The sequence below is a fragment of the Pangasianodon hypophthalmus genome, chromosome 28 (assembly GCF_027358585.1).
Source record: "Pangasianodon hypophthalmus isolate fPanHyp1 chromosome 28, fPanHyp1.pri, whole genome shotgun sequence".
Taxonomy (NCBI): domain Eukaryota; kingdom Metazoa; phylum Chordata; class Actinopteri; order Siluriformes; family Pangasiidae; genus Pangasianodon; species Pangasianodon hypophthalmus.
In genome coordinates, this window is record NC_069737.1 from 3,042,573 (window position 1) to 3,066,533 (window position 23,961).

General features: G+C 35.9%; 2 protein-coding genes across 3 annotated transcripts in view; both read right to left on the reverse strand.

The window, feature by feature from the left end:
• Positions 1-538: 538 nt before the first annotated feature.
• On the reverse strand, positions 539-14,751 carry cfap36 (cilia and flagella associated protein 36). Of its 2 annotated transcripts, XM_053231142.1 has the most exons (11): positions 14,471-14,751; positions 9,306-9,370; positions 8,945-9,046; positions 6,631-6,745; positions 6,362-6,449; positions 6,024-6,186; positions 5,847-5,904; positions 5,618-5,775; positions 4,571-4,741; positions 1,074-1,154; positions 539-833 (listed from the first exon to the last, which is right to left on the reverse strand). In XM_053231142.1, exons 1-11 carry the CDS (start codon positions 14,571-14,573, stop codon positions 750-752), a joined length of 1,188 nt encoding a protein of 395 aa, XP_053087117.1. In that variant the 5' UTR covers positions 14,574-14,751; the 3' UTR covers positions 539-749. The 2 variants fall into 2 exon arrangements, with proteins under 2 accessions (XP_053087117.1, XP_026800959.3); XM_026945158.3 differs by lacking the exon at positions 1,074-1,154 and having other exon boundaries at positions 14,471-14,746.
• Positions 14,752-21,849: 7,098 nt separating this feature from the next.
• The window catches only part of LOC113545787 (inactive phospholipase D5), a 41,402-nt gene continuing 39,290 nt past the window's right edge, over positions 21,850-23,961 (reverse strand). The window contains exons 9-10 of the mRNA XM_034301330.2: positions 23,659-23,749; positions 21,850-22,793 (exon numbers count right to left, since the gene is read on the reverse strand). Coding sequence (XP_034157221.1) covers positions 22,549-22,793; positions 23,659-23,749 — 336 coding nt within the window. The 3' untranslated portion in view covers positions 21,850-22,548. The remainder of the gene's footprint in view (positions 22,794-23,658; positions 23,750-23,961) is intronic.

The window sequence follows — 23,961 nt, forward strand, 5'->3', positions numbered from 1 at the left end:
TCTCTGAATTGGATAAACATATTAAGATCTACATGAAGTATTTCTGAGCAATGAGAAATCATTTGCTCATTAAAATGATGTTAGTTAGTAAAATCGTGCTGAAACAGATTTACGTTACGAAGCTAAAGTTATAAAGCTGTAACTTACACGACAGCTACACGTGAAGTAAAAGCAAGTTTTCTGAAGTAGAAAATAACGCAAAAGGGATTGTGTTTAGTGCTGACTGCACGCACTGCTGTACAGATGTGACGTCAGGTTTGTGATGTTATAGTTGCTATGTTATAGTTTACGTCAGAGAACTTCGTTCCCGACTTGAAATTCCGAATTGAATTGCGCTTTTCCGTATCGGAGGTCCGTTTTTTCCGAGATTAGAGTACAATGGATTGCAGCGTCATTCTTGCCTTTTATTCTCTGATTAAAATCTTAAAAGTCTTGTGTAACACAACACCTACATGTTAACATAAATGTGGCTGAAAAAATGTACATTTCTGATCGTTTTCCGTTAAAACGGGGAAGAAACACAGCAAAGCAGACGATGTATAAAACTGCGTTTATTAAAGAAGATACAATCTGATGCGTTTATTTCATATCATATCGTATCGTATCGTTCGTATTGCCGTTACGTATCGTATCATATCGTATTGCCGTTACTGAAAACTAATCACGACTTCTGAGTGCTTCCTGGTCTTCTCTGCGTTCTGTGGATTTATTTCAGTCCTGGTCATGAGCGAGCGAGATTATTATCATCGTTACTTTCGGATGACTTCTTCTTTCAGTTTCTCAGCCAGGTGTTTTCTCTTCTGCAGCTTCTTCTTCTCCTCGATTGAGATTTCCTGAAAAACAGGAAGCGCATCAGGGGTTAAAAACAGAGCATCACTGTGCAGTCCCTCGGCTGTGTGTGTGTGTGTGTGTGTGTGTTTTCTCACACCGACTCGGCTCACACTGGGTGTGATAATTACCTGAAGAGCTGAGTGGGGTGTGTTAAAGCACACGCTGTGTGTAAACAGCGAACACTAGCACAGACGGGGTTTTAAACGGGAAGAGGACGAGCGCTAAGCTACTTCTCGGGTCACCTTCTGAGCCGCAGCACCGGCGCTCTGCGGCTGTGATCCGTTCGCGCTAGCCGAGCCGCCGAGCCTTTTCGAGGCGCTCGTCTTCGATTAGCGTCAGGAGAAGAAGAGAAAAGCTGTGATTATCACTTTTTTTTTTTTTTAAGAAACAAACCACAATGTGAATACAGAATGTGATATAAAGATCCGGATACACTGCTGTTCAGTCTTCATGTTGTGCTGTTACAGGAAAATAATCAACGACGGCGTGACGCGATGAAGCGGAGTTACATCATGAAACGTCAACAGCGATTTATCAGCGATTACATTTTTAACACATCATACTTTTTATCCTTTTATAGCTACATTTAATGTTTAACATTAACATGTTACATTACAGCAGCTATAAACAGTCGTTCCCCTGATCATCGCCTCTCAGTTTGTATCCAGGTTTTATTTGTAGTTTGTCAATTTGATATCTGGTGTGTGTGTGTGTGTGTGTGTGTGTGTGTGCTAAAAAAAAACTTTAGAGCATTCTGTACAGCACTTTTACGATGTTCAGGTTCCTAAAAGTTACATGACGTGAAATCTGGGGGTCATTTTTTTTTTCTGTCAGACAGCAAAAAAGATGTTTAACATAAGTACACACATCCCTTTGAGCTTTTCCACATTTTGTAGTGTTACAAACCAACACATGCTCATCGTCCTGAGAATACCAGTCCCAACATGAAGCATGGTGGTGGGAGCATCGTGTTGAATTATGCTGAATGACTATCCGTTTATAGCTGCATTTCAACATCTCTGAAACATGTTATCGCTTACGTCCCCTTACCAATCTCTCTTTTTTTCCAGTCTCTTGGTGCTAATAAGACAAAAGACACAGTTTGCTGTATCACTCATAAACTACAAAACGTAAACTCTTCTGTCCTGAAGACTTCGCTGACTGACACTGGAGACTCCTTCCATTAATGTTAAACAAACATCTCCTTACAGAAAACTTTACAAGTTCTTAATGTAGCTTATTCTGTTTGCAACCTTGACAAAAACGAGTATCGCGTGCTGTACTTACATCATTAAAAAAAAAAAGCTTGCATCTTGTCTCTGGCAATTTGGGACACAGCCGTCATGACGACTCCATGATTATTGTGTTGGTCTTCATTATTTCTCCATCCATTTGTTCTTTTATATATACCAGCATTCACCACAAACACCACTGCTCCCCTATACCATTTACCATCAAACACCTTTTCCCATTATTAACCACCAGCATTCACTATCAAACACTATAATTAATAATTTCCCATTCACTATTAAACACAAAGATACTATTATACCATCTAGTCCAAACACCAATCCAGCACTGTTCCAGCACTGTTCCATCAAACACCAACAGCCATCCAAAAACACCAGCATTTCCATGAAACAAAACCTGCATTATCAGCAAAACCCAAATGTTCTCCATCAAACACCAACATTCACCAAAAAAAACACCTGCATTCTCAACGAAACACAAAAGTTCTCCATTAAACACCAACATTCATCCATTAAAAACCTGCATTATCAACAAAACACACCAGCATTCACAATGAAACACAAATGTTCTCCATCAAACACCAACATTCACCAAAAAAAACACCTGCATTCTCAACGAAACACTAAAGTTCTCCATCAAACACCAACATTCACCAAAAAAACACCTGCATTCTCAAAGAAACACTAAAGTTCTCCATTAAACACCAACATTCATCCATTAAAAACCTGCATTATCAACAAAACACACCAGCATTCACAACGAAACACAAATGTTCTCCATCAAACACCAACATTCACCAAAAAAAACACCTGCATTCTCAACGAAACACCAAAGTTCTCCATCAAACACCAACATTCACCAAAAAAACACCTGCATTCTCAACGAAACACTAAAGTTCTCCATCAAACACCAACATTCACCAAAAAAACACCTGCATTCTCAAAGAAACACTAAAGTTCTCCATTAAACACCAACATTCATCCATTAAAAACCTGCATTATCAACAAAACACACCAGCATTCACAACGAAACACAAATGTTCTCCATCAAACACCAACATTCACCAAAAAAAACACCTGCATTCTCAACGAAACACCAAAGTTCTCCATCAAACACCAACATTCACCAAAAAAACACCTGCATTCTCAACGAAACACTAAAGTTCTCCATCAAACACCAACATTCACCAAAAAAACACCTGCATTCTCAAAGAAACACTAAAGTTCTCCATTAAACACCAACATTCATCCATTAAAAACCTGCATTATCAACAAAACACACCAGCATTCACAACGAAACACAAATGTTCTCCATCAAACACCAACATTCACCAAAAAAAACACCTGCATTCTCAACGAAACACCAAAGTTCTCCATCAAACACCAACATTCACCAAAAAAACACCTGCATTCTCAACGAAACACTAAAGTTCTCCATCAAACACCAACATTCACCAAAAAAACACCTGCATTCTCAAAGAAACACTAAAGTTCTCCATTAAACACCAACATTCATCCATTAAAAACCTGTATTATCAACAAAAAACACCTGCATTCTCAACGAAACACTAAAGTTCTCCATCAAACACCAACATTCACCAAAAAAACACCTGCATTCTCAAAGAAACACTAAAGTTCTCCATTAAACACCAACATTCATCCATTAAAAACCTGCATTATCAACAAAACACACCAGCATTCACAACGAAACACAAATGTTCTCCATCAAACACCAACATTCACCAAAAAAAAACACCTGCATTCTCAACGAAACACCAAAGTTCTCCATCAAACACCAACATTCACCAAAAAAACACCTGCATTCTCAACGAAACACTAAAGTTCTCCATCAAACACCAACATTCACCAAAAAAACACCTGCATTCTCAAAGAAACACTAAAGTTCTCCATTAAACACCAACATTCATCCATTAAAAACCTGTATTATCAACAAAACACACCAGCATTCACAATGAAACACAAATGTTCTCCATTAAACACCAAAAATCACCAAAAAACACCAACATTCTCAAGGAAACACAAATGTTCTCCATTAAACACCAAAATTCATCCAAAAAACAACAGCATTCTCCATGAAACACTAATATTAAACCATAACACAGCAGCATTCTCAACAAAATATGAATGTTCTCCATAAACATTCACTAGTAAACAGCAACACTCTCCATAAAACACTATCAAACACCATTGTTCTCCTACACCACTCTGCACTGACTACTATTTGCCATCAAACACCATCTTTACCCTCCAACAAACACCAACATTCCTGTCTTCTTATTTAATGGATGGAACATCGCTTGATGTGGAAGTGCACAATGAATCCTGCTGTGCTTTTACAATGACAATAAATAAAGCTATTTGCATTTGTTTATCCCGGTGTGGAACGAATGGTATCCTGGCAACAAGGTAACCGAATTCAGCACTTTAGCGGCGGAAACGTTGCCGATGCGCACTGTGCTGTACGTTACCTGTGTGGAGGGTGCGGACGTGGGCGCGGGCGTCGGGGACGATGACGGGGTTTCCTCTACAGCGACGGATTTTCCTTTCTGCTCTTTCTTCAGCGCCTGCAGTTTGTCCCTCTGCTGTCTCAGATACTCAGCTCTCTGCTGCAGCTGCTCCTGCTGCGCCACCGTCAGCTCCTACACACACACACACACACACACACACGCGTGCGTTTATCCTACTCTCCGTGTAAGACACTTGGACATAATTAATAATCCAGCTAATTAACGCAATGCTACATCTATAACTTACACTAACCTAAAAGAAAACCTTTTGGCTCCTAATTTTTTTTTTAAATAAAAGCTGCAGACTTTTTTTTTTGTCACAAGGTCAAAGCTATAAGATATTCCTATCTTTGGTCCCCACAAAGATATAAAAACGTGCCCCCACCTCCACACACACATATATTTACTCTATATTAGATGTATATCCTGAATTTCTCTCTTTTTATTAATGAGCTTGAACACACTCTCTAAGCCCCGCCCCTTTTCCTTAAAAGGCAGCTCGCAGGCTTAGTATTAACAGCGTTGGGGTCGGTTTGACTTGATTAGAAGGCTTGGAAAGGGCTCTAAACTTTACAAACACACCGTTTGATGTAGAACTGGATAAATTATTGACGAAGGTTAATTTTTGGGGTCAGAAAACGAGTTCTTATGATGCACGGTCATAAAAGTTACTTTAACCGAGGCTTAACGTGACATCTTGGGGTCAGTTTGTGAAACGGCAAAATGAAGAACCATCCACACTGTGAAGCACGGTGGTGGGAGCATCATGCTGAATTATATTAAACGGCTAATTCCCTCTTTCCCCGGTCACTGACGTTTAACGGACAGCCTCCTCTCGGCAGCGTCACAGGTATTTTTTTTTATAACCAAACACTGATTGATTGGCAAATTAAATGATTTTAAAGGTTGATTAATGGCAGGGTCATGTTTTAGGTATAAAAAAATGGTCTCTATGAGCAGAAGGAAAAGAGGAAAAGAAGAGCTTATGGCTGTGTTTTATTTACTCACTTGGAAAGGTTTGGAGATTCCAGCTTCCTTCCGCGCCTCCTCTAACCAGCTCTCTGCTGCCTGGTTGGCATTTTTCTCCCGGGACATCGGCGGCGGTGCAGAACCCTTAACCGGGACCCGGACTTCTGGTAGTGACTTTGTCTCTGTGCTACAATTATCTATAAAAAAATACACTAGTTACGCAGATATTTCTACAAATGTGTGTGTGTGAATCCTGTAGTGCTGTTACCTGAGGCTTTAGGAGACGTACTGGCTGAACTTCGCTCAGAAATCACCTTGTCCTCTTTCTGTAATAAAGAACCATTCAAGAGTAATTAATTTTTTTCCCTAAAGCTAATTCAGGACCACGCTCTGTCTCTCCTCCATCAATAAGATCACAGATTTAACGTTTCTTTGAGCGACACACCTTGCTGCGGCTGGTGATTGGCTGGGTGGGTGTGTGGGCGGCGGCCTGAGGGTCAGTGCCGTTTCTAACTGGCGCCTCACGAGGGCTGGAGGACGTGGAGCCGATCTTCTGCGCTAAGTGCTCTCTGCGAGCGATCTCTTCCTCGTACTCCTCTTTCGATCGCCTGCGTGGATTGGTCAGAAGGTGGTGTTGATTAATTTTCTGTAACAGCAGCTCTGACAGTAGTGCAGCCGCAAATCACGGGGTTATATTAACGCTTATGTTCTAATACGTTATTGTTTCTATAGCAACAGCTCATTCCCGGGTGCTTGATATGATCTCCATATAAGAGAACATACTTGAGAACCTCCTGGAGGATCTGCAGCTCCTGCTGCTCCAGCTCACTCATCACATCCGTACCGTCGGTCAGACATTCAGGCAGGGATCCTATAGCGCACGGAAAACACACAAACACACACAGATCTTAAATTAAAGTATTCTCCAAACTATCGCACAAATCAAAACTACAACATTACAATTATAGATGCGTGATCGATTCTGAACTGTAGTCGGTCAGACAAGACGTGCTTGGTTTAGACAGTTTAAAAAAAAAACAAACATGGCGCACCGTTTCTCTCCTTGATGACGCGCAGGGCCTGAAGCTGCAGCTCCACATTCTTCTGCACCATCAGCGAGCGAAACATCTGAAAGTCATTTGTGGCCAGCACCGGCTGGAACAGAGCCTGGGAAAACCAGGAGAAGAGTAAATGGATTAACGGCAGCACTAAAATAAATGGAGCCGGCAGGTATTATGTAACCGGGATTACAGCGGGTCATTCCAGGTGCTATTAAAGGTGATGTTTAAAATACAAATCACCAGTAATGATGAATCCTATTACAATATAGAGTGTGAAAAAATTTTTTTTTTGCCTTGTTATATTCTTGTTTATATCCCAGGAAATAGTGCAGTTACCACATATATGCTCAAATCTGATTGGTCAGGAGGTCCTGCATAGAAAGATATTTGGCATCCCTCAGGGAACACTAGTGGGTCCCCTGTCGTTGTTAGTTTTTAAATAATGTCGCTGGATATAAGTGACAGAGCGCTGTTTTGAATTCCTGTCCTCTACCAAAGGGGTTCTCAAACCTTTTGTCGCTTCTTGTGGGTTTTTTTTCTTCCCCATGCCAAATCGGGCTAGCTTTGGAACAAGTTTGTAAGTGAAAATAGCAAGTCCATGGGCGGAGTTTCAGGGCTGGTTTATTAACAGTCTTTGGTCGCCAAGATCTCCTTTCAAAGCAAATAATTTAAATTAAATCCAATCGATTTCATCAATTATACGCTGTGGCAAACAAAGGGAAAGTGCAAGTGCAGACGGTGTATCTACCATGTACAGTGGTTGCGTGAATCTTCACTTGCCTCACGATTCAATTCAGTTACAATTCAGAAGGTTATGATTCACCTTAAGTTTCTCAATCTATCTCATTTTTTTCTAGTTTCTACACACAGAATAGATTTATTTATCTTTTTCCGCCCTGTAAGAAGTGGGCGACTGTTCAGGGGTTTTCTGGTTAACCACAACAGCTTATCCTGCTAACGCTACCTCCAGATAGACTTCTCACACTGGTATTTAATCTTGGTGTTTCACAGGTCTTGCAAAAGATTTGTCAAGCTCTTGTGTTCCCAGTGTCAGCTTTTTAAAAAAAGAAGGCGTTGGTTTGATTTCTTGCCACAAATGTTCCTTACTACAAGCCTTCTCCGATGACTTTTCTCCCTCTCTCACATTCTGATTGTAAACATGATTAACGGAAGCTGCAAATTGAAAAAGAAATAAGTTGTGTGATTCTTACATTTCTTGCATCGATGCAGAATTGTACAAACAATTATTTACAATTATTTTTTATTAGAACGGTTTCATTTTGAATGACATATTGGAAAGATTGCGAGAGGGACAGGGAGGTTATGGAGTGGATAATGTCTGTGCCATGCGATGAGAAAAAGGCGTATTGCGGATACTGCAAATCAGAAAGGTGTGCGTTTTTTTTTTGCAATTTTTTTGCAATTCAGATTTTTCAGGCAAGCTCAGGTCATTTTGTGTGTGTGTGTGTGTTTGTGTGTGTGTGTGTGTTTTTTTTTTTTTTAGATGTCGTTGGACTGGAAGTTTTGCTGAGACTTGGCAACCTTGCCTTCAACTTTAAGACAAAATTCCAATGACCCATTTTATGATCATTATTTAAACAGCAATATTTTGTCTATTTATCAGCTTTTAATTCTTGAACTTTATTTATTCATTACTAATAAGTGACTGAGAATTTAGATTAATTAAACTCATTTAATTAAATGGGTTATTGGTTATAAGAACTCAGTAATTAATATAATATCTTTAATAATTAAAGTTGTGATTTTCACTGCTGTAGCTAAATAAATGACTGGCACTTTTTTTTGTAAATGGGTCAGAGCTTTGACCTCGTCTCCTTTCTATTTTCGAAGCTCAGGTTCTCAGCCTCTCGTTTGAGTTAATCGGCTGTGGAAAGCTGCCGTAAGTCTCCGAGGACACGGCCGGGATCATATCGGTGTCCTGATGTAGCACAGAGCCGCTTCCTCTGGCTCAGTAACCCAATTCAGAGCGAGCCTGTTAATCTGCTCGTAGATTGGGTTTTATGTGAGTCACTTACACTTTAACTCCTTCACCTCCGGAGTCAAAGTGAAACCTCACAGCAGAACCGTCTTCTTGCTTTTCTGAATTTCACTATTCCCTTTATAAACACTCTGCTAACCGAAGACCCTGGTGGAGGAATAAGGTGTTGATTAAACCCGGGAGTGATTTTACCCCAGAGCATCACCTCATATTAATACTTTATCTCACACACACACTCTCTAATATATGTTTACACACCCTTATATACTGTATATACTCTTTAAATTGAAGTGAATTTTCGCTCACCTGCAAGGTCTTGGACTTGGCTAAAGGAGACGAGCAGGCGTCCAGGAACTGCTGTTCACTAATGCCTACTTCCTGCATGTAGTTTTCTAACAGCTTCTCTACCTGAAAGGGAAATCACGACAACGTACGTGTCAAAGAAACGATGTATTATACAACTGTTTAAAATGGAGAATATAATTAATTAAAGAGCATATTAAGAAACCGTTGGCTTTGGGTATAAATAGGGGAAATTAACTGGGCAAATTATGAGAGATTTATTCATTTATTTATATATGGTCTTTGATATTCCTTTAGTATTAATGTGAAAATGAAACACAACATCTGACCAAAGACCCAGTTTCAGTGCTGCGCTCTTACTCACCAGCTGCTTGTACTGCTGATGGATTTCTGTATACGATAATTTATTTTCCTCCTCATCATCGAACACTGACAGAACATGAGACACGTAAAGGTTATTATTATAATACTAATACAGTGCATACGAGCATACCTATATAAACTATATTACTATATTAATAAATTACACATGCACATTATTACTATTATTATTAGCAGAAGTAGTACAGTACTATATTACATGCCCATATAAGGCATTGCTTTAATAATATATTGCGTATGCGTATTACAATATGAATCAATTTGCATCTGCACGTGAGATATCACTTCACGAATACATTCATACGCAAGCTAGCTATACTAGTTATGAATATATTGCACTAGAATAGTATGTTACAGTACAGCTTAGTATAGTATGCATTACTGTATAGAATATATATGTATTAGTATAGTATACATTACTATATAACACATGTATTAGTAGAGTATATGTATTAGTTTGCATTATTACATAGTAAATATAGCACGTATATTGCTACAGGACATGTTACTATGCAGTATATGTACCAGTATAGTATATGTTACTTTATAATACATGTGTTGGTACAGTATCAGACTCAGAATGAACTTTATTGCCAGGTGTGTTTACACATACGAGGAATTTGTTTTAGTGGCAGAAGCTCCACAGTGCAAGAGAACGACAGTGACAAGACAAGACACAGACAATAAAAAGAAGAATATACAAATAGACATTGTACAAATAGCAAAAACAGAATATACAGAATAGACAATTTTGTATGTACAGGTACGTTATGTGCAAATTTGAAAAGTAAATAACTATGTGTATTAAGTAAATAAATGTATGATAGTGTTGTGTGTTCCATGTTTGTATGTGTGTATATGTTACTATACAGTACATGCATTAGTATAGCACTTTACTACATAATGAGCGTATTAATTCAATTCAGTTCAATTTTATACGTACAGCGATTTTAACAATAGCCATTGTGAAGCAGCTTTACAGAAATATATAAACTTCGGATATATATTTTTAAATTATTGATGTATCCCTAATGAGCGAGCCAGAGACGATCTGAGGAAGAAACCTTGAGAGGAACCAGACTCAAGAGGGAACCCATCGTCATCTGGGTGACTCCGGATAGTGCGATTATAAATCACTTCCCCTCTATAAGTGTATACTGTATCGTAAAAAAGTGCAATTGTTTAACCATATTCACAGCATACTGTACTAAACAGTACATGTATCAGTATAGTATGTGTTACTCTACAGTATATCTATTAGTCTAGTATACATCACTATATATTACATGTATTTATATAGTAAATGATACTGCATAATACATATATTGGTACAGTATGTGTTACTATAGTATAGAATGTGTTACCATACAATATATGTATTAGTATAGAATACATTACTATACATTATCTGTATTTATATAGTAAATGATACTATATATTGGTACAATATGTGTTACTATACGTTATATGTACTAGTATAGAACGTGTTACTGTACAGTATACGTGTTAGTACAGTATGTGTTACTGTATATTATATGTATTAGTACAGTATACACTACTATAAAATACTATATAATGCATATATTGGTACAGTATGTGTTAGTATACGTAATATGTACTAGTATAGAACGTGTTACTCTACAGTATATTTATTAGTATAGTATGTGTTACTCACATGTGTTACTCTACAGTATCTCTATGAGTATAGTATACATAACTATATAGTATCTCTATGAGTATAGTATACATAACTATATAGTATGTGTATGAGTGTAGTATACATAACTATATAGTATGTGTATGAGTATAGTATACATAACTATATAGTATGTGTATGAGTGTAGTATACATAACTATATAGTATGTGTATGAGTATAGTATACATAACTATATAGTATGTGTATGAGTATAGTATACATAACTATATAGTATGTGTATGAGTATAGTATACATAACTATATAGTATGTGTATGAGTATAGTATACATAACTATATAGTATGTGTATGAGTATAGTATACATAACTATATAGTATGTGTATGAGTGTAGTATACATAACTATATAGTATGTGTATGAGTATAGTATACATAACTATATAGTATGTGTATGAGTATAGTATACATAACTATATAGTATGTGTATGAGTATAGTATACATAACTATATAGTATGTGCATGAGTATAGTATACATAACTATATAGTATGTGTATGAGTATAGTATACATAACTATATAGTATGTGCATGAGTATAGTATACATAACTATATAGTATGTGTATGAGTATAGTATACATAACTATATAGTATGTGCATGAGTATAGTATACATAACTATATAGTATGTGCATGAGTATAGTATACATAACTATATAGTATGTGTATGAGTATAGTATACATAACTATATAGTATGTGCATGAGTATAGTATACATAACTATATAGTATGTGTATGAGTATAGTATACATAACTATATAGTATGTGTATGAGTATAGTATACATAACTATATAGTATGTGTATGAGTGTAGTATACATAACTATATAGTATGTGTATGAGTGTAGTATACATAACTATATAGTATGTGTATGAGTATAGTATACATAACTATATAGTATGTGTATGAGTGTAGTATACATAACTATATAGTATGTGTATGAGTGTAGTATACATAACTATATAGTATGTGTATGAGTGTAGTATACATAACTATATAGTATGTGTATGAGTATAGTATACATAACTATATAGTATGTGTATGAGTATAGTATACATAACTATATAGTATGTGTATGAGTATAGTATACATAACTATATAGTATGTGTATGAGTATAGTATACATAACTATATAGTATGTGTATGAGTATAGTATACATAACTATATAGTATGTGTATGAGTATAGTATACATAACTATATAGTATGTGTATGAGTGTAGTATACATAACTATATAGTATGTGTATGAGTGTAGTATACATAACTATATAGTATGTGTATGAGTATAGTATACATAACTATATAGTATGTGTATGAGTGTAGTATGCGTTATTGTTGATTATATTAATTAGTACAGACAGTCATATATATATATATATATATCACCGGATAGTGCGATTATAAATCACTTCCCCTCTATAAGTGTATACTGTACCGTAAAAAAGTGCAACTCTTTAACCATATTCACAGCATACTGTACTAAACAGTACATGTATCAGTATAGTATGTGTTACTCTACAGTATATTTATTAGTGTAGTATACATCACTGTACATTACATGTATTTATATAGTAAATGATACTATATCATACATATATTGGTACAGTATATGTTACTATACGTTATATGTACTAGTATAGAACGTGTTACTGTACAGTATACGTGTTAGTACAGTATGCGTTACTGTATATTATATGTATTAGTACAGTATACACTACTATAAAATACTATATAATGCATATATTGGTACAGTATGTGTTAGTATACATAACTATATAGTATGTGTATGAGTATAGTATGCGTTATTGTTGATTATATTAATTAGTACAGACAGTCATATATATATATATATATGATACCGGATAGTGCGATTATAAATCACTTCCCCTCTATAACTGTATATAAGTATAAAGTGCAACTCTTTAACCATATTCACAGCATATTGTACTAAACAGTACATGTATCAGTATAGTATGTGTTACTCTACAGTATATCTATTAGTGTAGTATACATCACTGTACATTACATGTATTTATATAGTAAATGATACTGCATAATACATATATTGGTACAGTATGTGTTACTATACGTTATACGTGTTAGTACAGTATGCGTTACTGTATATTATATGTATCAGTACAGTATACACTACTATAAATACATATCATACACATATTGGTACAGTATGTGTTACTACAGTACAGAATGTGTTCCCATACAATATACGTATTAGTATAATATACATTACTGTATTAATACATGTACTGGTACAGTATATGTTACTGTACAGTATATCTATTAGTATAGTATACATTACTGAATAGTATGTGTATGAGTATAGTATGTGTTACTCTACAGTTTACTTGTATTTATATAGTTAATGATATTATATAATACATATATTGGCACAGTATGTGTTAGTATACGTTATATGTACTAGTATAGAACGTGTTACTCTACAGTATCTGTATGAGTATAGTATACATAACTATATAGTATGTGTATGAGTGTAATATGCATTATTGTTGATTATATTAATTAGTACAGACGGTCATATATAAATACAGTACTGTGTAAAAGTCTTGGCACCCTATATTTTAGTACAAACTTTGTCATAGATGTTTATTTTCTGACTTCTACATTATTGATTCAGTACAAAAACATTTTAGATTCCAAACATTAGTTTTCCAGCACAAAATGAAACGTTACAGAAAAATGTTTGTATGTCAGTAAAGAAAGCAGCAGATTCCATAAGAGACACTTTTCAGATAAAAAAAAAATGTAATGAAGGCTGCTGGGTTTCGCTGCAGAAATAAGAAGCGAGTCGACAGTCAAAGTCTCCAGAAGAACTGTGGCTGCTTCTGCAAGATGCTCAGTAACACTTCCAGCTCATTTCCTTATAAAACTGCACACACTGCACCTCAGATACTGCTTATTTTTTTTTAAAGCGAAGGATCGTCACACTAAATATTGACTTTGTTTCAGTTATTACTGTTTACTGCTCTTTATAGTATGTTTTAAATGTAGAAACATTTAATTTCATTATTTTTGAAGGCATCTTTCCAGCATTTCTTTGCATGTGTCTAAGACTTTTGCACAGTACTGCATGTGTGTGTATATATATTATATAAATATATATATGTATATAAATAAAGCACATGCAGTTGCAGGTGTGATGTAGTTTAGATATGAGTTATAAACACACAGTTATCTATGTGATATTAGTGTAAAAGGGCAGAGGTGAAGCTCTAAGCCCTGCAGAAGGAGGCTCCTCTGTGTGCTGAATGCTAACTGCTCTTTAATCCTGCGACTTTAACAAGCCTGAGCTGAGCCAAAACCGCACACAGCCCTGACTTAACAGCCAGATATTTCTCAAAGTATGTTTTTAAAGCTAAGTAAACGTTTATTATCAGGATCAAGAGTTCATTAGAAGTTACCTGAACATTTGTTTTCCATGAAATCAGTGAGCGGAAGGAGCCAGTCGGGACTGCCCAGATAGCCGGCGATGCTCTCCACGACCCACTCACTGTCCTCCGCCATGACCAACACACACACACACACACACTCTGTCTCTCTCTGTGTGGGTGAGGTTTATCTCAGCGCGGTGTTAAATCCGCACACATTCACCGCACACAGCTCAGACATCCGTCTCCTGCTGCAGAGCTGCTAGAAAAGTCCAGGACCTGACCAAAACAACGCGCTGCCGCATCCCAAATGCCGTCTAACATTACAGGGAAGTGCACTAGCTAGGGCGCAGCAGTCCTCACTTCGCCTCCTGTATGTAGTGCACTTATAAAGGGAGCAGGGAGAGAATCAGGATTAGCCCAAGACCGCCCAGATCCAGAGAGCAAATGCTGCGAAACCATGGTAACGCGTTACGTTGGAACGATGACGCAGGACGCACGTAAGGACGCTACGGGAGCACGTACAGCACGCAACAGGAAAAGGACAAAAACAAACAAACAAACAAATAAATAAATAATTAAACGAACACAGTGATTGTAATCATTTGCAATTAATTTTTCGGCGTTATTTCATATTTTTGTGTCAGATATATAATTTAATTTTTTATTTGTTTTTATTTCTTTTTAGTTTATTAAATTAATTAATTAAATTACTATTAATTTTGTAATTTACTGCATATTTTCTACATTTATTTTTTTTAAACTTTACTCTCAGTTTTAGTAGCCGTAGTATAGTTTCAAATACAATGATTATTTTCATTAAAATCTTTAAAAGTTTAACTTTAAACTTTATTTTGTACATCAGATTTTACAATTTATTATCAATGTCATTAATTAACATTAACAATGAACTTCAGAATTAATATTCAATAACTATTACAAATGAATTACTTAACTTTTGATATAACATATAATTAGTAAAATATAACAATTATTTAACTGATTAGTTGCTTAATTAATTATATAAAATGATAATCAATTAATTAATTAATTACACTATATAAGTTATGTATTTATTTAATTACTGAATTAATTAATAATATTTATTAATGTTTGCTTGTATGTTTACTCGGCAATGAACATCTGCATCCATGACTAAACATCCACAATAATAAACTTTAACTAATGTCTGTTCTTGTTTGTTTTTTGGTTATTAATTTGATGTTGAATTATGATTCTTGTTTAGATTCCCTACAGCATTATTTAACATTAATGAACATTAACATATAAATAAATAAGCTTCTAAACAATAAATAAATGTTAAAATAATAAACAAATAATAGCAAATGTTTATTATGGTCAAACTTTCATCCACTGCAATCCAGTCTCACAGAAGAAAAAACGTTCACATGCAGCTCATCTCCAGCAGCTTCTGTAAGTTGAAGATCAATGATCTCACACAGAAACGTATGAAATTTCCACTCGAATTCTCTGTGAGACGTTCTGCACCCATCTATCTTAACCACGCCCATTAACCACGCCTCCTGACCACGCCCATTAACCACACCCCTAACCACGCCCATTAACCACACCCCTAACCACGCCCCTTAACCACGCCTCCTGACCACGCCCACTAACCACACCTCCTAACCACGCCCCTTAACCACGCCTCCTAACTTCGCCTCCTGACCACGCCCCTTAACAAAGCCCCTTGACCATGCCCCTTAACCACGCCTCCTAACCACGCCCCTTAACCACGCGCCGTAACCACACCTCCTAACCACGCCCCTTAACCACGCCTCCTGACCACGCCCACTAACCACACCTCCTAACCACGCCCCTTAACCACGCCTCCTAACTGCGCCTCCTAACTTCGCCTCCTGACCACGTCCCTTAACAAAACCCCTTAACCACGCCTCCTAACCGCGCCTCCTGACCACGCCCCTTAACAAAGCCCCTTGACCATGCCCCTTAACCACGCCTCCTGACCACGCCCCTTAACAAAGCCCCTTGACCATGCCCCTTAACCACGCCTCCTAACCACGCCCCTTAACCACGCGCCGTAACCACACCTCCTAACCATGCCCCTTAACCACGCCTCCTAACCACGCCCCTTAACCACGCGCCGTAACCACGCCTCTTAACAACGCCTCCTAACCGCGCCTCCTGACCACGCCCCTTAACAAAGCCTCTGAACAACGCCCCTTAGCCACGCCTCCTAACCACGTCCCTTCACCACGCCTCGTAACCACGCCTCCTAACCGCGCCTCTTAACCACGCCTCCTAACTGCGCCTCCTGACCACGCCCCTTAACAAAGCCTCTGAACAACGCCCCTTAACCACACCCCTTAGTCACGCCTCCTAACCACGCCCCTTAATCACGCCTCTTAACCACGCCCACCTCGGCCTCTATTTCAATAAGATCAACATGTAACAAATAATTTTATCCCTTTTTTTTTTTTTTTTTTTTTTACATATTGAAACATTTTCAAAGATTCTGAAGTTCTTAATGTTGTACAAATTTTACAATCGAAAACTTTAGAACTTTAAAAGATTCTATAAACTAAAGATCTAAGGATTTTTGGAATATAGAACCTTTTTCAATGTTACGAAATTAAACCATTTTTAAAATATTCTAAAATTCAAAAATTCCAAAGTTCTAACGATTTTAGAATTTAGACGTTTAAAAATGTTACAATGTTACAAAACTAAAACATTTTTAAAAGATTATGAATTTCCATATTTTAGAGTTCTGACAATTTTTTCTTAGAATCTTTCACATTACAGTTTTACAAAATGTACACATTTTAAAATATTCTAAAGTTTGAAATTCTAAAGTTTGAAGAATTTTCGAGTTGAAAGCTTTAGAATTTTTAAAATGTTACATTGTTCCAAATTGAGCGTCGCTTGATTCATGTGTAAAGTTTGTGTTTTTTATGACGTGTGATTAGACTCACTGAGCTCAGGAAAGAAACTTCTCCTCCGTTTTTTTTTTTTTTTTTCTGTACAGAAGTAAACCAGCTCGCAGGTCACGTGGTAACACGATGCAGTAACGCAGAAATTTTCAAAAACCCAGAAACTCTCTGCATTCTCAGCATCCTAAACAATTCACAGAGTAAAATCTCTCTACGAATAAGTTGCATGCCAGCGTTTTTCTGCGAGACTGGATTGTCCATTACTGTTATTGTCTTAGCTTTACGTTACAATAATAATAATAATAATAATAATAATAATAATCCTGATAATCATTTTACAGCCGATGCTCTCAGCTTATAATACAATAAATTGGTACACTGTGTGTTTATCTGTAATTTTTTTTTAATAGTAATTTCTAGTTTCAGCTTCATATAATAGATATTTCTGTTAATCAGGAAACACATGCTGTAGGTAGTAAAGTGCTAATTGTGCAAACAGGGCTTTTTTTTTTTTTTTTTTTTTTTTTTTTTTTTTTTTTTTTTTTTTAAAGATAAACAGTCAATAAAATCAATTTGACCTCTAGGGAAAATGCCTCGAGGTCCAGAAAGATCAATGAGGTGAATGAGATGTGGAAATAAAGGTAAAGAGACCTGGACATGGCGTAATGTTTGCAAATGACCTTCAAATTATTAGAAATATTCGGGAATGAAAATCGTAATCGTTGATCATCAGCGAAGCTCGATTTTACACGAGCAGAAAAAACAAAACAAATCCTAACACTCGTGTCTTCAGCATAGAAGTTGTTGTCTTTATTAGGAATAAAAATGCAGGTCATTCAATAATAAACAGCAGCATTACCAAAGTGATTAGAAATATATATATATATATATATATATACATACATACACACATATATATACATATATATATATTATTAGGTCGGTCAGCGTGTAGAAAACAGTAGCTACAGAACACGAGCTACAGTAGCTACAGTCGTCTCGTAGACGTGACATTTGACAGCCCTGGATTTCGCTTAACACAGTACAGGAGCCTGTACAGCTCAGCAAGCAGAGCATGCAGAAAAGCCCTCATGCAAAAAACAAACAAACAAACAAAAAAAAATACGTTAGTAGGAAAACTGAGCAGCAGCGTCGTCGTTTGTTTTGCGCTGATTAAAGGGATTGTACGAGATTTTATTATATACAACACAAAAAAATTTTTTTTACAATCAAAGTCACATAAAGTGCTGCATGTGGGAAATGATACCGGAGGGTAAAGAGATTAAAGCGTTTTTAATAAAATGTATTATTTATTTTAGGGGCGTGGCTTTATTTTCTATATTTGTTTGTCTTATTAACATTAGAGGCGTCGATCTGCAAAATTTTAGATGTGTAGAATAACATGTTTATGTTGAAACTGTTTCTATCCCACAGCGATGTTAAGTTCTCTGTTCTGATTGGTCAGAAGGTGTTGATTCGTTTTCTATAACAGCGGCTCTGACAGTAGTTCAGTTTCGTTCAGATATGTTATCGTTTCCATGGTAACAGCTCATTCACAGGGACTTCCTAAAAACACATTCAACACAAACACGTGAGTAATCATTGATGTGGTGAAGTTTTCTTTGAGGAAACGATTGCTCATTTATTTACTTCCATAAATGAACATTTATGGAAGGAGTCTCCAGTGTCAGTGCTTTGTAACCCTCAGAGTTAAATCTGTTTTTAACTCTTTCAAGTTTTCCGACATCTTCAGGATGGAGGAGGTTTATGCTTCACTTCTAGAGAAAAAAAAAAGGAGACTGTTTATAGCTGCTGTATTATAAGTGAGAACAGGAGCTAACTTGTTTCACAGACATTCCACAATGATACATGTAACTATAAACGGATAAAAATTAGAAGTTATTAATTTTTGGCAAGTTGCTGTCGGATAAGAGGACAAGTGTGTAATTGTTGATGTTTTCTGTAAGGAGATGTTTATTCAACATTGATGGAAGGAGTCTCCAGTGTCAGCGCTTTGTAACTGTCAGAGTTGAAGCTGCGACTTTAAGTTTTCCGACATCTTCAGGACGGAGGAGTTTACGCTTTGTATTTTCTCGGTAACGTGACAAAGCTGTTTTTTTTTTTGTCCTAACAACTTCAAAAGAGAGAGAAAAGCGAGGCTGGGGAGGAAACGACTGTTTATAGCTGCTATAACGTAAGCGAGAACAGGAACTAACCTGTTTCATGGACGTTCCACAGCATTAAATGTAACTATAAACAGATAAAAATAAAGACTTGTCGTTTATAATAAATAAAAAACGTTAGCCGCTGATTGTTTTCCTAAAACTGCACGTTGTGAAGTGTTTTATTCTAAATACTTACGTCTTTATGAAAATAAACAAAATTCTAAATTGAACTTTATCACAAAAAGGTTACAATGTTACAAAATTAAATCATTTAAAAAGATTCTAGAGTTCAAATTCTACAGCTGTAAAAATTTTTGAATTTTGTACTTTAGAATCTTTAAAATGTTACAATGTTACAAAAAATAAAACATTTTAAAAGATTCTTAAATTCCAAAGTTGCAGGAATTTTAGAATTTAAAACTGTAGATAAATTCTAAATATTAAAGTTGCAAGAATGTTTGGAATTTAGAACTTTAGGCTCTTTTACAATGTTACAATGTTACAAAATTTTAACATTGTCAAAGATTCTAAAGTTCTTAAAGTTGTATTAATTTTACAATCGAAAACTTTAGAACTTTAAAAGATTCTATATACTAAAGTTCTAAGGATGTTTGGAATATAGAACCTTTTACAATGTTCAAAATTAAACCATTTTTAAAATATTCTAAAATTCAAAAATTCTAAAGTTCTAACAAATGTGGAATTTAGAAGTTTAGAATCTTTTAAAAATGTTACAATGTTACAAAACTAAAACGTCTTTAAAAGATTATGAAGTTCCATATTTTAAAGTTTTAAACATTTTTTTTTTATTTGAAACCTTATAATCTTTCACACGTTACAATTTTACAAAACGTAAACATTTTAAAATATTCTAAAGTTTGAAATTCTAAAGTTCTAAGAATTTTAGAATTGAAAGCTTTAGAATTTTTAAAATGTTACAAAGTTCCAAAACTGAAACAGTACTGTAAAATTCTGAATTTCTAAAGTTTTATAAAAAAAAAAAAAAACAACCCCTTTAGTCACATTGCTATGCCGTTGCCATGGCAGCCTGTGGTTCCAGGCGTTTGTGACACTCTGATTGGCTTTGTGCTGATGTTTCACTTCTTTACAATTTAATACTGAATAAAAATAAAACTTTAAAATTAAAACCTGTTCAAAAAGATTCATTCATAAAATAAAAAATTAGAGTCTGTGTTGTGTTTTTTTTCCCCCCAGAAGCACCCGAGATTAACTGGAAGATCAAGACGAAACAGCAGCGTGAGCAGAAAGTATTGGCACCCCGAGACTGTACACACCACAGCAGCAGTTTGTTTTCGCTTCATGCTTTAAATAAGATACATTCAGGATGAAGATAATGAGCGACGCATTAATCCCAATACTCGCCTCGAGGCTTTGGTCTGTGCTCTGAACACACTTTTAAATAGCGAAGAACTTAGTGTTCGTGTATAAAAAATTATAAAATTCCACCTTAGAAAAAAAAGATGTAATGAAAAAGAAGTTGTGATGAAGAATACAAAGGAAGTTGTTGATAGAAAAATATACAGTCTCTGTCCTTAACGTGATTCTAACGTAGAAATGTGAAGAAGAAAGAATAAAAACAACAGTCACATGGATAAACATGGATCTGGAAATGGTTTAAACGTGTTATATTTAAAACAGAGTTGCTGTGTGCTACATTCTAACACAGAGAAGCGTCTTATCTTTCGCACCTCTGCTGTAAAAATCCCAACTCGCTAGAAAACACAGCGTGTGAGTGAGGTACAGTACAGTGATGTAGAAAAAACCTCGAAAAAAAGGGCGTGGTTATGCAAATTACGCAGGTGACCCCCAGTATCAAGACTAAAACAAACAAACAAACAAACAAATCGATAAATGCGCAAATGCATAAATAAAAACAAACAAACAAGTAAGTAAATAAACAAATGAACAAATAGCTAAATGCATAAATGCATAAAACAAACAAACAAATGAGTAAATACACAAATGAGTGAGTTGATCAATGAACTGCAGCTGGTGACCTGCAATATCAAGACTAAACAAACAAACAACAAACAAATGAACAAAATAAATAAAAACAAACAAACAAGTAAGTAAACAAACAAACAAACAAATAGATCAATCAATCAATAAATAAATAAATAAATAAATGAGTGAGTAGATAAATGAACTGCAGCTGATGACCTGCAATATCAAAGTATAGTAAAATAAATAATTGAACAAATAAATGAATGAATAAATAAATAAATAAATAAATAAATAAATATTTGTGCTTAAGTAATTGCTTAATTATTTATTTAAAAAGTTGATAAGGAAGCAAACAAACAAACAAACTTTGAAAAATGTAAATAAATCAACAAATAAGTAAAGAAACAAAGAAAGAAAAAGAAAGAAAGAAAGAAAGAAAGAAAGAAAGAAAGAATGTACATGTTTATTCAAATTAAGCTGGTGATCTGCAATACCAGGATTAAACAAATGAGTGAGTGAAACAAACAAATAAAATAAAAAAGACAAATAGATAGTGAGTAAATAAATGAAAAGAAAGAAAGAAAGAAAAAAAGAAATGGATGGATATATAAACAAACAAACAAATTATTCTGATAATAATAATAATAATAATAATAATAAACAATTATTATTAAATAATTACTGATAATTATTCAGTAATTAGTGTGTAGTACTGGTACATATCTATATTTATCAGATCTCTAATTGCTCTTCTTTTCGTTGTTATTGTATCTACAGAAACATTTTATAATGTTTTTCTCATCGTCATGGAGATCGTACATTCTCAGAAATGAAGGTAGTAAACTCTATTTTTAGAAATAAAATAAAAAGGATAATGAGGCATTATTAGCACTGAGGTCTGTTATGAAAAAAAAACACAGTAGCTTTTAACCTTCTTTAAAAATAAGTAAGTAAGTAAGTAAATAAATAAATAAATAAGTACGTTAGGAAGTGCAGAGATGGCACGAATAACGACTCGATATGAAACAAGTCCATTCAGTCAGTCAGAGGTTGATGACAGAAGCTCTTATAGAGAGGCGTTCGGACTTCCCGTGTCCTCCGTGTGACCCGTGTGACCTTTAGACACGCCGGCGCTCGAGCTGCAGGTGGGAATCTTGTTGGGCTGCAGAGGTTTCGCGTACAGCGAGCGCCAGTCTCTATCGAACACGGACTTCAGCCGCTCCGCCAGCGTGGAGCTTCTCCCCAGCTCACTGACCACGAGTCCGGCTCCTGCGTTAAACACAAACTCATTCCCGACCCAGTCCAGGTTCCCTGCAGAGGGGAAACACACACACGCACACACACACACATACATACACACACACACACACACACACACACACACACATACATACACATACATACACACACACACACACACACATACACACACACACACACACACACAGAGTTCCACGCACACACATACATACACACACACATGCACACAGAGTTACACACACACACACACACACACACACACAATTACACACACACAGTTACACACACACACACAGAGTTCCACACACACACAGAGTTCCACACACACAGACACACACACACACACACACACACACACACACACACAGAGTTCCACACACACACACACAGAGTTACACACACACAGTTCCACACATTTCCACACACACACACACACACACACACACAAATCCACCTGAGACAGGTTTCATAGAGCATAATTCATTCTGTATCAAATTATTTCTGAAATAATAATAAAAAAAATCATCAGACAACAGAAAAAGGAACACGAGCATCATCTTGGCACGCTGTCATGCTGTAGTTCCTGAGTTCTTGTCCCTAAAGGTTCTATGTTCTTTAATATCGTTTCCCTAATAAAAGCTAAGAACCCTTAACTATCCACTGAAGGAACCGTATTTCTAATCGCGTATGAATATCTAAATAATTGGAAATGTCTAAAAACATTCACGCCCCTCCCCATTCCTCTGTCAATTACATACTGTAACCTGATTGGCTCTGACATTTTATGATGTAATAACATTCTCCTGTCATGTGATTGATCACGTCCGCGCTGTGACGAGTCAGTACACTGAGGTGAATTCTCCTGTTTATCGTAAAGCGCGTGATTCATGAAGATTTGAGGTTTTAAGAAAGTCACCTATATACACGGAGTTATCGGTCACCACGTATCTGTGATGGTGGACGCCTTGAGGAGAGCCGTCATCTCGCACTCGAGGACTGAAGAACCTCTGTACGCAGAAGAAACAAACACACGTGAGTTTACGTGACCATAAATAAGACGTTGCTTATAGTGGTGTAAAGGAAAAGAAATAGTCACGTGAGGAATAAAACACTCAGTGGTACACTGTTACGGGAAAATAATCAACAACGGGGAGGTGCGATGAGATGAAGCGCGGTTACTGTTATCACCCTGAAGTGCTTTATTCCTTTTACACCACAG